Source organism: Felis catus, chromosome C1, assembly GCF_018350175.1.
Source record: "Felis catus isolate Fca126 chromosome C1, F.catus_Fca126_mat1.0, whole genome shotgun sequence".
NCBI classification, from domain to species: domain Eukaryota; kingdom Metazoa; phylum Chordata; class Mammalia; order Carnivora; family Felidae; genus Felis; species Felis catus.
The window spans coordinates 147,207,804-147,224,351 of record NC_058375.1 but is presented as its reverse complement, the minus strand read 5'-3'; the positions used below and the strand labels follow the sequence as shown (position 1 = coordinate 147,224,351).

Genomic DNA, 16,548 nt, shown 5'->3' with positions numbered 1-16,548 from the left:
CAGGAAATGTGCCCTCCCTAAGGAAACAAAGATTTACTCTAAGAGACGTCACACTATTGCCAAAAGCAGTCCTCATGCAACTCTGCCCCTGCCAACCTGCTGCAAACTACTGCCTTGTCTTCCCAAGGCAGGAAGGAAAAGGCTGTCCTCTCCCCGGCTCAGAATTCTGCATTTTCATGCTTTCATGGGGGACATTTTAAGAAAATCCACACAAATAATTTTGTCATCCCCCTTTTAGATTAGGTTGTGCCCCTTTATGGTTGCCATATATATATATATATATATATATATATATATATACATATATACATATATATACACATATATATATATACACATATATGTGTATATATATATATATACACACACATATATATATACATATATATATATATAAATATATATGCTGTATATATACACATATATATACACATATATGTATATATATGCTGTAGGAGCTTCGGGGCTAATGTTCTTAATGGTAGTTTTGGAAAAGCCCTTCTTTGAAAAGTGAGCTTCACATTTAATACTATGCTGAGAAGCAAAAAGGTTAACCTGATCATTTTTCTCTGTTAAAAAATTTTTAAGTTGCCCTAAAAGCATTTGACATTATGCCATAGTGCATATCTTTTCTGTATATGGTCACAATTTTGAGGCGGTAGGTAAATAAGTAATATAATCCTGACCAACTTTAAACTTTGCTCTTTTTATCAGCCATTTAAACGTTATTGGAAAATGTTTTCATTTCCATTTAGTAGAGTCAGATTGCCATAGTTTGGTGTTATTGAATAGCCTTCAGTCTCGCATGCCATTCTGTGATCCTGTGTCTATCTATTTGAGGGATTAGATAAGACTCTGGGTGTCTAGCCCAATTCAGACCGGCTGTGAACTTTCTCTTCACTTCTGAAAAATCTTATGCCTATGTTGGTTAAGGCATTGGATCATTGTATGAGATAGGACAGGATAAATCATCTTTAATACCGACTGGAGACATTTTGTCGGTTTATGAACTAGTAGGACCCTCCTATCCACTGAACAACCCGTGTGTGAATTTGGGGGTTTAAGCCGATCCTTTGGGTGCTCTCTCTTTTTAGCTAAGATAACGCTGTAGTTACTTATATTGAGAATGGCGACCCGGGCCTAGAGCAGAAAAGCACTGTAAAGTGGGTGGGATCTTTAGGAATCTCCTAATCTGCTTCCTGACCTTATCATCTCTCAGTTGAGGAATCTAAGATGGGGAGAAGTTGTGTTTGGTGGTTTGTGGTCGAACCTGAGGTTTGTGAGCTGAAACCTGAGGTTTATTTAGTGTTGCTTGTGGACTGCGGACATTCAAAATGGCTACTTCTGTAATTCAAAATGTGTTGGGCTCTTCCTGATTACAGCCCCGCAGCTGAGAGTGAAAAACATTCTCCTGGATAGAATCCATTCTGTTAGAGTTGTTCCATTCCTTCTCAGCTATAAGGATGAGGCCTTCCTGAACAGGGGACATAATTGCCACTTTGCGCAAAGGAACAGTTTCCTTTGTGCCGGGTGTATTCTCGTATGTTAGGGGTTCTGACTGTCCTTTGATACAGCCTGGCAAGTAGAATTTCTACAAGTTGAATGTCTATTGAAAACTCATCTGGTCAAAAAGTTTGTATTCAGATTTCCCATATTTTATGAAGGCAGCTTTCTTTCTCTATTATATTTTTCCTTACCGTGAAGAAAGATAAATTATTTGAAATGACCAAATGAGAAGAAAATCAATGTTGAGAAGGAGTAGAAGGGAAGACAGGTCTTTGCCTGATTTCCTTTGACCCTGTCTGGCTTCCCTTCACGTTCACTAGTACTAGTCGTCCTGGTGTTCTTTTCAGATTCAGCATATGGACGAGCTTGACTTGTTCCTTTGTTAACTCAGAAGCCTGCAAATGATGAAAAGATTACATATTCGACCGGTCAAATTTGAGACAGTTTTCTGAATTAAAAAAAAAAATTGTGTTCAATAGCTTGCTCAAAATTAGGGAAATTGAATCAACTAATGTCTGGAGAAGAGGAAAGGGTATGTGTCAGAAATTTGTGTAAGGCATCAGTCAATAGATATTTTAGCATATAGACCCAAAATATAGGCAACCGACTTTTTGAAAACAGTATCCCCTTTAAAATAGCTAATATTTCCCAAACAAATACTTGGCCTTTTAACAAGAATAGCACATAGATACAAATTGATAAATTTGGGTTTTTTTTTCTATAGTCTGATGGTTTTTACACTTCTGGACATCAGGGTGTGTTTGCCATCACATGTAAAGATGGATGAAAATTTATTTTCTGGTTGATTAGGAATGTGCACATCCTAGGGTTTCATGTGGGTAACAGATGTCTTGTGAGTAACAGATGTCTTGGCTTTTACAGACTAATTGGCAAAAAGGGGGAAAGGGGGCTTATTAAAGGGGTGGGAGGAGACACAAGAAAAGTGCAATCTTTCTTGTGGGGAAAACTCTAATGGACCTCCTTATTACGGGTAATTACCTCCTTCTTCAACTTCATTTGCTATCCCTTTCCATATGACTCAAGTACATTATAATGGGAAAGTATAAAATAAAGAAACATAAGGCTGGACTGCTGTCTGCTAACAGCCAGATTTATCCTGTCATGGAATATTCTAGTATAATTGACTCAATTAACATCAGTCTTTTAAAAAACAAAATATGAAAGCATAAGTCTAATCACTAAGGGCAGCTTATGTTTCAATTGGCAGCACAAGGGTTCTATGTTGAGGGTGGTTGATATAAATATAATTTAATTATATACCAAATGTGACCATAGAGTGGTTTGGTGGGAAATGAAAAATGCAAGACTGAATATGTTGCATGTTAGATATACGTCTTAGGTTTCTTTTAGTTTGCTGTTTGTGTTCCATCAGTGCTATAGTACTGCCAGTTGACCTGGAATAAATGAGAATATTTAACAGATGTTTGAAGCCATTATCAGCAAATTCTGTTTTGTTGATGTTTTCCATCATGCGCCACTTAAAGTAAGGTGGCATTTACTATGTCGTAACTCTATCACCTAGGTCGGAATTAATCTTCTAATTGGTACCTTTTAATTAAAACTGAAGGAAATTTTTATAGCTTATTAAACATCCAGGGAGTATCCACATTCTTCCTCGATAAGAGCTAGTATCTAATCATTTTTATAAGGAGCTAGTAGTATTTCTAAGAAAAAGTAGCAGGTTAGGTACTTAAATGTTTGTGCTTAATACAAAACTTAGACAACCTGAAAGGTAAGGTTATTTCTGTAGATGCAAAGCACATGATGACTGACTTTTATTTAACTGCTTGTCTCCTCAGAAAATAAGTGGGTAGGATTTGTTTTAAAAATATCAACTGTATTTTAAAAGGTAATTAGGACAGTGCAGATCAACACCTCAATGGTCAAGTGTTAATTATTAATTTCTTTCTGCTGTATTAGAATTGTGTTTTATTCAATTGCTAGAAACCAGCGAGGTAGCAAAATGGTTTTTGTACCTGTCTTTTTAAAAAATGTGTCAGCTTTGGTAGGGCAGAAACAACATCGCTTGAGTGGTCTGATAACTGCTACATTAATTCAGTCACTTGATCTTTTTGAGCCTCATTTCATTCTCTATAAAATGGAGATGGTGACAACTAACTCCCACACTGTCACTGGGAATTATACGTAATGATAAACACACGTGAAACTAATGTATGTTTAGTTGTTGAGTGCTTTATGGTTGTCTTCACCCGGTGGACCCATATTCCATAGTTAGTTGCCTGGATTTCCAGGCTAGGCTTCTCTTGGAAATAGAAAGTTCATGGAGACTTTGATGAGGACTCTAGTAACAACTGGTTTGAGACTGGGTGTCAGGAGAGTTCTTCCCAACTTCAGCCCCTTAAAATTTGAGGGTGAAGAATGACCACAGTGGATTAAGTTTCTTCAATGTCAGCGTTTTCTATATTTTATAATTCTAAATTTCCATCAAGTACAAAATCTTAGAGTCATAAAATGGTGGCACTCTATGATATTTCAAGGTTTTGGGATCCATGGCCCTGACCCGGGTTCATTTCCGTTTTCAGAAGAAGACACTGAGGCCCTGAAGGTTAAATGTCTTCTCTAAAGTCAATGAGCAAGTTAGTGACTGAGGTAAAACTGAGACCTTCTTTTCCTGAGTTCTGTATCTGGACCATGGCCAGACACCATCCTGCTGTGTGGCTGTCTAGGTTCTAGCCTGGGACGTTAAGAGAAGGAGAGCATTCAACTCACTCCACAGAGTAGAAAGGGATGCGTTTCTTTGTGATGCCTTTTAAACGGTCTGTACACCCTAGTTCATTCAGCCATTCCTTTATGGATTATGAATGTATTCCAACTGTTACATAATACAACTAGCTTTACCTCCTCCAGTAAGAGAAAGCATGGCCACTAAATGTTTCCATAATGCTTCCTGTGTGCCAGGCATTGTTCTAAGAGCTTTACCTAGATCAATTTATTCTTCACAACAACAGTATGAGGAGGTATATTCTTCTTCTCCTCCTCTTTCATATAAGGAAATGGATGACCAAAATTCAAAGCTAGTATAACTGGGATTTGAAGGCCTTTGGCAGATCAGTCGTAGAGGTACTAGAGACATTCCACCGTCAGAAGACACCTAGGTGGATGGATAGTCATTTTATGAACTGTCTTTTATGTAAGGAAAGTGACTTAAAATATTTTTCAAATCACCTGGATTTTATATATCTAGCTCTACTGAATCCTAATCAGTGTGGATTATAAGGTTCGACTGTAGCACATAAATATCAACAAATGAGTATAGTTGACCACTGAACAACATGGATGTTAGGGGCACCAACCCCTCACACAGTTCAAAATCTGCTTAACTTTTGAGTCTCCAAAAACTTAACTACTAATAGCCTACTGTTGACTGGACGCCTTACCAATAGCATTAACAATTAACACATATTTTCTTTATGATATATATTATATACCATATTCTTACAGTAAAGAAACTACAGAAAATAAAATGTTAAGAAAGTCATTAGGTGAGGATGCCCAGGTGGCTCAGTCGGTTAAGTATCTTACCCTTGATTTCGGCTCAGGTCATGATCTCGTGGTTCGTGAGTTCAAGCCCTGCATCTGGCTCCAGGCTGATGGAGTGGAGCCTGCTCAGGATTCACTCTCTTCTCTCTGCCCTTCCCCCATTCTCATCCACATGACTCTCTCTTAAAATAAATGAATAAACATTTAAAAATTAAAAAAAAATCATTAGGAAGAGAAACTACACTTATAGTACTGTACTGCATTTTAAAAATAATTTTTTTTAATTTAGTTTATATGTTTTGAGAGAGCAAGCATGAATGGGGGAGGGACAGAGAGAGAAGGAGAGAGAGAATCCCAACCAGGCTCCTCACTGTCAGTGCAGAGCTTAATGAGGGGCTGAAACTCATGAACCATGAGATTATGACCTGAGCCAACATCAAGAATTGGATACTCAACTGACTGAGCCACCCAGGTGCCCCAGTACTGTACTGCATTTATTGAAAAGATATCCATGTATAAATGCACCCGTGCAGTTCAAACCCATGTTGTTCAAGGGTCAATTGTGTATTTATTTATACTAGTCACCCCTGGAATAAATGGAGGAGTGAACTATGTGCTTGGTGCAACGTTGGTAACAAAATTGTATGATGACTGTATTTCTTTTAGCCCATAGTAATAAAAATGTTTATAGAGAGGGTATCTTGCCAATCAAGAAAGATTACCAAAGAAGAGATAATTTTTGCTTTTCAGTATGTAATTTGTTCTTTCTTACACACCCAGTTATGAAGGAATATTATCCATATTTGTTTTTATATTGGTGTTTGAAGTTGAGGATAAAAATTGTCATTTATGTATCAAATACTGTGCAGTTAGGAAATTAGCTACAATTTCAGCAATTAGCAATTTAAGGTCTTTAATTTCAGTAAAAATGATTTTATTATAAATTTTGGTACATTCAGATAATTGTGGGGAACAGTTATAATTTAACAAAAAGCTCATTAGAGTAATAATACAAAAGCCTTATTTAGTATTGTACTATTTAAAAACAGTGTAATTAAATAAAATTTGAATAAATTGTCACAACCACTGAACTTCATGGTGAGAGATACTTTACATCAGGACAGAAAAATATGGTACCACTTTGAACATGGGAGTAAATGTGTATGTGAGAGGTGGATGTGTGTGTGTGTGTGTGTGTGTGTGTGTGTGTGTGTGTGTAGTAAGTGGGGAAGAGTGAGGAAACTTGTGCAGTGAACAGATTAATTTAGCAGTCTCACTTTTGAAATTTTATTTATGTAGATATGTTAAATTCTACTGTTGATGTGTTATGTTTTCTGGAATAGGTGTGTTCATTAAAGAGAAGTGCCTGAAGTCATGGTCTGTGTTCAAACGACTCTTCTTTTGACATGTATTTCTTAGCCAAGAGGGGAAGTGTAATGGCTCATCAGTGCCTTAAAGGTACTGTGGCAATAGCAATAATATTAAAATATCATCAAATATAAATGTAAAGGATCACACGATTATTTTTGGAGTGGTAGATTTCTTTTTTTTAAATTTTTTTAACGTTTATTTATTATTGAGAGACAGAGAGCATGAGCATGGGAGGGGCAGAGAGAGAGGGAGACACAGAATCTAAAGCAGGCTCCAGGCTGTGAGCTGTCAGCACAGAGCCTGACATGGGGCTTGAACTTGGGACTGGTGAGATCATGACCTGAGCTGAAGTCGGATGCTCAACCGACTGAGCCACCCAGGTGCCCCAAGAGTGGTAGATTTCTATGGTTAGGTTTGTGTTTTGCACATGTACTTGAATGTTTAAAGGAGGAAGGGTAAATGAACAGAGCACAGTGGATGTTTGGTTACACAGCTCTCTGACCACACTTTACAAGAGATGCTGGACAGTCCCCCTGGGTTTCTGTGTTACTGTATCCTAGCATTTCACAGGAGCTGCTGACTTAGGAATAAGCCAGTTGGGTTTAAGAAGGTGGGATTTAGACCGTGGACAGGAAAATGATTTTAAAATATAGTCGCAACTGAATAAATTCACAAAAATACAAGTTATAATAAAGGATGATTTGGGCCTCCTATTTAATAAAACACATGACTGAGAGGTACTAACAGTGTGTTTGCCCAATGCTGTTCATTTAAACCCTACCTCAATTTTCATTAAGATTGAACTCTTGTACTCAAGTATTACGAAATAAATTTGCATGATGTTTTCTGAATCTTCAAGCTTTCTGCTTTACACTTCCAGGATTGAAGTGTGTATGTCTTTTGTGTGACTCTTCAAACTTTACCTGCCAAACTGAAGGAGCATGCTGGGCCTCGGTTATGTTAACCAATGGGAAAGAACAGGTGATCAAGTCCTGTGTCTCTCTCCCAGAGTTGAATGCTCAAGTCTTCTGTCATAGTTCCAACAATGTTACCAAAACTGAATGCTGCTTCACAGATTTTTGCAACAACATAACACTGCACCTTCCAAAAGGTAAGGCATTTATCTTTGTTCATCCCAAATGTAATTTTACTATTGGGAAATTAGAAGCCTGATAGAAATCAAACTGTTGGATGTTTCTTTAAATAAGAAAATCTATTTTACAGTTCTCTCCTTATTTGACTGGTAATATTCTCTAGAGCACAGCTGAGGTTGATTTTTTTTTAATTGCACAAGACTGTCAAAACACTGACAACAGCATAACAATTGTGACGTTTGTCCATGTGAGTTGTATTTTCAGAAGTGATTAATGGACCTAAAGTAAAATGTCCATTTGTATGGATTCTTGTAAAGGAAAGAAATTAAAATGTATACCAAGAAAAAAAGAGAAAAGAGAGCAAAACTAAAAATAGTAGATTGCTGACTTCTATGGAGACAAAATCTTTTCTCATGGGCACCTTCTGCGTATCTTCTTTGCCTGCCTGCCTGCACTCGAGAGCAAGCACTCAGGAGCAAGAAGATGGAGGTAGAATGGAATGTAACTCTTCGTTATTGTGCACATATATTCCTGCCTTTTCCCCAATTTCGTGGTGTTTTCTCCTAATTTACAAGACACAGAAAATCTGAATCTCGTCTTTTATCAGCAATGTGGAATCTGCAACTTTGGAGGATATTAAGGGGCAAGTCACTAAAACCACAAGCCAGTTTATGACACGAAAATGTTCTCTAGTGGATTTTCTTTCATATTTATCAATTTGGTAATAATTCAGTGCTTACTGATGTGTTTATATCTACACGCAGGTATATAGTCTTCCTTACAAAGCAACATGTTAAGGTACTGTTATGCAGCCTCAGGTGTTCCTGTATCACTATATCGATATTCTACTGTAGTATTTTTAACCCGTTTTTTTTTTGTATAAATTCACTGTCCCCCTTTTTTACTGAAGGACATTTATTTGATGTGGAAACTTGGCATCACTACCACAAATGAGAAGCCAGTTTACTTAGTGTAAGCAAAAGATAACTATGTACATAAACAAAAAAACAGCTACTGTATTTCAGTTAGGTATTTTGTATTTCTTTTTGTTTAAAAGAGAGAAGAATGTGATGTTATAGACATACTGGCCCCAAATGAGGCTTTTTGATAATACAGAAACACTGAGAGAACTAGAGAGAAAATATCATGTGATTCAATGTTATTTAAATCGTGTTTGCTGACCACTCCAAGTCGGTTCAAGAACCCTTAGAATCATTTCTGAGGGACATGTGCCACCACTGGTATTTGTCGCACTCTTTGGGAAACACTGTTCTAGAGCTTTATCCTATATACTGCAGAAGAAGCCATACTTGGCATATTTCATCCCCAAGGCTACTTGCAGTCTTGATTTTTTAGACCACATTTATTCTCTCTGTCTCAGGTTCCATAGACATCCTTGATTTGGTGGTGATCTGGCATCTATGCTGGGTACTTTTCTTCCCTTAGACTTTCTCCCATGGTTATCTGTGGGCCCAAGACACGCTGAAGTGAAGTGAAGGCTCCCTCTACCTTATGCTGTCTTCCCATGACCAAGATCCAAAAGATTAAGGAGGGGGAGGTAGGTCTCCGCATTAGCCTGTGGCCATGGCATCTTTGATGTGTCTTCCCAATATTGAATTACCCACAAGACCAGGTTCTGCCAGTCAAATGGGCACAAGATAGTATTTTGACAGCAACAAATGGTCTTCGAGGATAACCTGGTTCATATGCAGTTGGGCAAATTAAAGATACTTAGTGCAGCTAGAATGTAGGTCCTTTCCAGCCCAACTATAAACTCTGCCTAACTACCGAGAAGCTTATGTTCCACCCTCAAGGCCAGGTAGGAACCAATCTGTTTCAAAACTCAATGTTATTGAGGTACAGTTGGGATATAATGAAATGCACACAATTTGATTGTATGGTTTGATAAGCTTTGACACACACATACCCCATGTAATCACTATCACATTTCCATCGCCTCAAAATGTTCTCAGTCAATCCTCATTTTGACTAGGGCTAGACGACTGATCTCTTTTCTGTGAGTGTAGACTAGATTTGTTTTTTCCCAGAGTTTTGCAAAAAAAGGAGTCCTTATGGGAAGATATTGTTTTGCATTTGGCTTCTTTCACTCAGAATGTTTTTGAGATGTATTCATGTTGTTGGATGTATTAGTAGCTTGTTCCTTTTTTACTGTGGGGTGATATCCTGTTCTATGGATCTCCTATGGCTGTTTTACCTGTTCGCCTACTGATGAGTGTTCAGCTGGTTTCCATGTGGGGATTGTTGATAAAGGTGCTGTGAACGTTAATGTACAAGTTTTTGGATATGTTTTTTTTTTCTTGTGAGAAAATATCTAAGAGCAGAATTATAGGATCATATGATGAGTATCTATTCATTTTACAAATATTATCTCCCAAGTAGTTTTGAAATTGTACAGTTTTGCATCCCCAGCAGAAATGTATGATGATAGTTCCATTTGGTCCATACTTTTACAATCACGTGTTACAATCAGTTTCTTTTTAATTTTAGCTATTCAAGTGATTGTGTAGTAGTATTTCATTGAAGTTTTAATTTGCATTTCCCTGACGGGTAATGGTGTTCAATTATTTTTATGTGCATATTGGACAGTTGCATATCTGCCTTTATAAATGTCGAATCTTTCGCACATTAAAAACATTGGGTTACCTTCCTATGGTTGAAAGTAATGCTTCATTATATATATGGAAACCAGTCCTTTATCAGATATGTGTATTCTGACTATTTTCTCCCATTCTGTGGATTGCCATTTTGTTTTCTTGAATGTGTCTTTTGCAGAGTAGATTACAAACTGATGGATTATATATTTTTATTTTTATGTTTCATATGTTTCACGTCCTAATTGAGGAAGTCTTTGTGCAAAGTTCATAAATATTTTCTTTTATGTTTCTTCCAGAAACATAATTTCTTCCAGAAATTTTAACATTTCAGCATCATTTAGGCCTGCATCAGTTTAAACTTAATTTTTCTTACTCTGTGAGGTTTAGGTGAAATTTATTTTTTTATATAGAGATGAAGTTTTTCCAGGATCATTTGTTGAAAAATCTATCCTTTCAATTACTTTGGCACTTTGAACATAAATTGGCCATATATATGTGGGTATATTTCGGGCCTCTTTATTCTGTTCGAGGGTTATGGATGTCTCTCTTTATATTGCTATTAAACTTCCTTTATTAGTGTAGCTTTGTAGTAAGTATTAAAATCAAGTCGTGTGACCGCTCCAAATTTGTTCTTTTTTAAAATTGATTTGGATCTTCTGAATCCTTTGCATTTGCATTTCCATTTTAGAATTGATTTGACAATTCTTACAAAAGCACATGCTGAGATTTTTATTAGATTGAGTTGAATATATAGATTATTTGAAGAAAACAGTCATGTTAACAATATTAAATCCTTTGATCCATGAACATAGCATGTTTCCTCATTTATTGAGTTTTTCTTCAGTTACTCTTAGCAGTGTCTTGTGCTTGTCAAGAAACAGGTCTCGTGTGTATTTTCTTGAATTTATCGCTAAGTAGCACATGTTTTTGGATGCTATTTTTAATATCTCGATGTTAATTGTTAGTATATGAAAATGAAATTAATTTTGTATATTGACCTTATTTCCAACAAGCTTGCCAAAGCACATTATTTTAGTTCTAGTAGCTCTTTAAAAAATTATTTGGGGGGCGCCTGGGTGGCGCAGTCGGTTAAGCGTCCGACTTCAGCCAGGTCACGATCTCGCGGTCCGGGAGTTCGAGCCCCGTGTCGGGCTCTGGGCTGATGGCTCAGAGCCTGGAGCCTGTTTCCGATTCTGTGTCTCCCTCTCTCTCTGCCCCTCCCCCGTTCATGCTCTGTCTCTTTCTGTCCCCAAAAAAATAAATAAATGTTGAAAAAAAATTTAAAAAAAAATTATTTGGCATTTTCTACATACGCAATCATCTTATCTGTGAATACAGACAATTTTGCATCTTCCATTCTGATCTGTTTGCATTTTATTTCTTTTTCTTGCTTTTTTGCACTGGCTAGGACCGCTGATACGTTGACGAATAGGAGTGCTAAGAGTGAAGATCCTTGTCTTTTTCTTGGTCCTAGGAGTGAATGTTCTTTTACCATTAGGTATGAGTAATGAGTATTGAGTATTACTCATTACCACTCTCTCTTTTACCATTAAGTATGATTTTAACTGTAGGTTTTTGAGATTCCTGTTATGAACTGATGAAATTTGCTTTAATTCGTAGTTTGGGGGAGGTCTTTTTAATCCTAAATGAATATTAATTTTTTTCAAGTATTTTCTTGAATTTCTTGAGATTTCTTGAGATTTCTTCTTTAGTCTATTGATGTGATGGACTACATTCATTGATTTCCAAATTTAACTTATAACAGGGAATATACGTGTTGTCTTGCCAGTAATTAATATGTCTACAAAAATGCTCTGTGACATTTACTCAATTCAAATTTCTTAAACTAAGAACTTTTTTCTTTTAGCGACATTGTATGGTAAATTGACATTAAATTGAATAGGATTGTATACGCAGTCATCTTGGGTCGGGTCGTTCTGTCTGTGAGGCAGCACCAAACGGTTATTAGCTGTATTTGGAGCAGCAGCTGTTTGGAAAGGGACTTCCAGGCTGAGCACTGAACACAGGCCGTGCCAACAACGCCACTGTTCTCGTGTCATCAGTGAGCGTGATTCACATCCCCTGCTCTGGCTAGTAGGGATTTGTCCATTTCAAATCTGGTTACGTATACATGAAATGTATAAAAGCACTCTGAAAAATAAGCAGTGTGACATTTCTACGGTGTTAGTGCTCTACATCACATTAACGGGCAGAATGGGGAAGGAAACGTACGGAGGTGACCAGAAGAGATACAGGAAAATCGGGACTTCCCTTTTTGGTTCCTCTGAAAGTCAAGTGGATCCTTGGCTCTTTGGTTCTTTCACCCAGCACTCCAGACTATGGGGCCGTTTCTGGGTAGTGACTCGATGTAGGTGTAGTAACCAAGGTTTGTGATATTTCAGTTGATGCTCTTCTGTGCTTAAGTCCTGTAACAATTGGCCTCTTGCTTTGTTTCTTTGTGATAAAATTCCTGCCTTGAACACAGACCTGGACTTTTTCTCTCTCCCTTCCTCCCTCTGCTTGTGCGATTGTAACTCAGCAATTGGAGAACTATAGGCGCTCGCTCTTTCCCTCCTGAAAATCCTTTTAAAGTGTTTGGCTCTAATTCCTAAAACCTTAGACTAGTGGCCTTTTTTTAAAGTTTATTTATTTTATTTTTATTTATTTTTTTAATGTTTATTTATTTTTGAGACAGAGAGAGACAAGGTATGTGTGGTGGAGGGACAGGGAGAGAGGGAGACACAGAATCCGAAGCAGGCTCCAGGCTCTGAGCAAGCAGTCAGCACAGAGCCAGACATGGGGCTGGAACCCACATACTGTGAGATCATGACCTGAGCTGAAGTTGGATGCTTAACTGACTGAGCCATCCAGGTGCCCCAAGTTTATTTATTTTATTTTTGAGAGAGAGAGAGAGACAGAGAGAGACAGAGAGAGAGAGAGAGAATTCAGGCGAGAGGGGGAGGGGCAGGGAGAGAGGGAGAGAGAATCCCAATCAGGCTCTGCACTGACAGGGCAGAGCCCAGTGTAGGGCTAGAACTCAGGAACCTTGAGGTCGTGACTTGAGCCAAGATCAAGAGTCAGATGCTTAACAGATTGAGCCACCCAGGCACCCAGACTAGTGGCTTTTATATATGTTTCCACTGAGACACACAGAAAGAAATACATTTTATACAATTTCCCCCAACCTGCATGCAAACTCTACTGAAACAAGACTTTTACAAAACATTCTTACCCTTCCTGTGAGGTACCCTATGCATTTTCCTCAAGTAAAAACGCTGGTCAGACCCTACTAATAGGTTGTTCACAGTTCAAAAAACACCACTTTAGTTGGTATTTGAAAATGTGGTAATTTAAAATGGAGCAGGGACACTTATTATTTTAATTTACTAGTACAAAAATCTATTAAGAATCTAGTCACTGTTTTAATCTCAAATGTTTTCCTTCTGGGGCGCCTTGGTGGCTCAGTCGGTTAAGTGTCTGACTTCGGCTCAGGTCATGATCTCGCGGTCCGTGAGTTCGAGCCCCGCGTCGGGCTCTGTGCTGACAGCTCAGAGCCTGGAGCCTGTTTTCAGATTCTGTGTCTCCCTCTCTCTGACCCTCCCCCGTTCATGCTCTGTGTCTCTCTCTCTCAAAAATAAATAAACATTAAAAACATTTTTTTAATTTTTTTTTCTAAATGGCCTTTAAAAATCTTTTACCCATTCATTTTTTATACTAAGTTGTATTAGATTTAAGTAGAATTAATTTAGATCATTGCAAGCAAGATGGACTTAGATCACATTAAATTCAATCATTTGCCCTTAAAAAACATACTTTCTCCTGTGACACTGCACATGGGTTTAATTTTTAGGAGTTAATCATACTTTTTTTTTTATAGAAACAGTTTTATAGTTTGATGGAGATATAATATTAGAAAACTTGCTTCCCTTCCCTGAAGCTTATTGAAGCTGGTATCTTTGATGTCACTGGAGTGACCTTCCAAGTTCAAGTATTATCACAAATATTTAGAGGCTTTTTGTTCCCTATGTAAAACTTGAAAGGCAACATCCATTTCCAAAAACAGCCATTTATTTGACTAGTACTTTGAGTACATTTCTACTAACAGCAAATATGTCATTATTTTTACAAAACAAGTGTAGTACTGAATATTTAAAAATTAAATATAGATTGTGCAAATCAGTTAAACAAGAGAAACATATACTTTATGTAATGTACCCTGTCTAATGTATTCTTCTTGTTTATTTTTAGACCAGATAAGAATAGCTACCTTCAGTTCCATAAATATCCTCTTTCCTTTCTGGATGCTACTTTTCTTGTTCTGACTCCAGACTCCAGCTCTGACTTTAACTTAGTACTCCCAGGCTTCAGGAAACTTCTTGCCTCATAACTCCTGCAGATTGCCCACTCTCAGCTTCCTCTGAATTTAGGAGAGAAGCCACTGAGTGGGAAAAATTTACCTTTGAAAGTAAATGATACGGGGTAACTGGCTCAGTTGGTTAAGCATCCCACTCTTGATTTTGGCTCAGGTCATGATCTCACCATTCATCACCAGCCCTATGTTGGGCTCTGTGATGACAGCTCTGAGCCTGCTTGGAATTCTCTTTCTCTACCTCTCCTACCCCTCCCCCATGCATGTACATGTGTTCTCTCTCTCAAAAAATAAACATCTTTAAAAAAGTAAAGAGTAAATTCTTAACTCTTCAAGAATATTTCTATTTCAAAAATAAAAGACTTGTTGACACAAATTGGTGTGCCCTTGGTGGGGGGGAGGGGGCGCTGGGGGATCCAGGTATGGCACACAAACAATAGTAGATGAAAAAGTTCCATTCACATTGGATACGTATGTACGATGGGTGTATGTACGATGGGTTTGATCTGGGAGCCTTCTAATAAGTTCTCCTCACTTTTCACAATTCCTTCCCCGAGTCTGTGTGAGCTGGGCCTTCTGTATCTCTTCTCTATGCCTCTTGAAATCTTTTCCCTGTTATTTCCTAATGTTTGCATCTGATAATTTTAATATCTACAGTTTCTGCGAGTTTGAATGTGCTATGATTTTATTTTGCTGACTCATATTTTGATGGCTACTTTCCTCATGTGTTTTGTGATTTTTGAATGTGAGCTCAGGTTTTGGGGAACCTTATGTGGAGGAAATTTTTGGAGCCTGTATTTAAAATATGTTCCTCCAGGATGAGCACTGGGTGTTGTATGGAAACCAATTTGACAATAAATTATATATATATATATATATATATATATATATATATATATATAATAAAATATGTTCCTCCAGAGAAGATTTACATTGGCTTCCACTAGGTATCTGGGGGTGTTACCAACCAAAACCCATTCAATGTTTTGATTAGGTTTATTTTGGCCAACATGTAATATGAATTAAGGTTCCAAGCCTGCCTATGGTACACACTTGGGGTAAGAAACACTCGAAGATACATTTTTTCTTTTTTGCTATACCAAAGTCAAGGTTGAGACACACACATAGCGGAGCGTACACCCTGTCTTTGTCTGCAGAACACTGTTTTATTTTCAATTTAATGCCATTCATAGTTGCCTGATTTATATGAGGGTCTCTGATCTGGCCCTTCCCTCTCAGGAACCAAGTTTTATCTCCTGATCTTGTGCTACAATCTGGTAAACTAAGCATGTAACCACCAGGAGCTGGCAGATGCTTCCAGGGTAAATAGCAGCCCAAGTGCTCAAGCGCCTCTTTGGATTTTCACTTTATTTGTGGCTCTGAGCAATTCATTTCTTTTCTCACCAGCTTAATCACGTAATAGAAAAAAAGTTTTTCATTTATATTTTATTCAGCATTTTTGTGTGCTGTACCAAGAAGGGCTTCTGTGGACATCTAAAGTGTAACTTGGCAGAAATGGAAATTCCAGGATAGTTTATTTTTGAAATGATGCTGGCATAATTATCTATCCATCTGGAAGAAAACAGGGCTGTACCACAGTGTCATACCATATACAAAAATAAATTACAGCTTGATTAAATATCTAATTGTGAAATATAAAACAATTTAAATGTCAGAGGAAAATTTAGAAAAAAAGATTTTTATGACTTTATAGTATGGAAGCTGTTTTTAAATAAGACAGGAAATCCAACTGTTATAAAAGGAAAAGAGATATAACTGCATGCAAACTAAAATAAAAATGAGTAATGAAAGATAACATAAATAAAACTGAAGATAAGTTAAATATGGGATAGAAATATTTGCCACATGTGTGACTGGGAAAAGGTAGGAACTGTGGGAAGTTAAAGAGCTCATGTGCGTGTGCATGCGTGTGTGCGTGTGCATGGCAAGAGAGTGGAAAGAGAGAAGGAGAGAGAGCACTAAAGGGAAAAATGGGTAAGAGACACAAACAGATTTTACAGAAGAGAATATTCTAAATGGTCAAGTATCAAAAAGATGTTCAACATCACTA

At 37.4% G+C, this 16,548-nt stretch overlaps 1 protein-coding gene across 1 annotated transcript in view; it reads left to right on the top strand.

Moving 5' to 3' along the window:
• ACVR1C (activin A receptor type 1C) overlaps positions 1-16,548 on the top strand; it is an 83,882-nt gene that overhangs the window by 28,531 nt on the left and 38,803 nt on the right. The window contains exon 2 of the mRNA XM_023259333.2: positions 7,280-7,510. Coding sequence (XP_023115101.1) covers positions 7,280-7,510 — 231 coding nt within the window. The remainder of the gene's footprint in view (positions 1-7,279; positions 7,511-16,548) is intronic.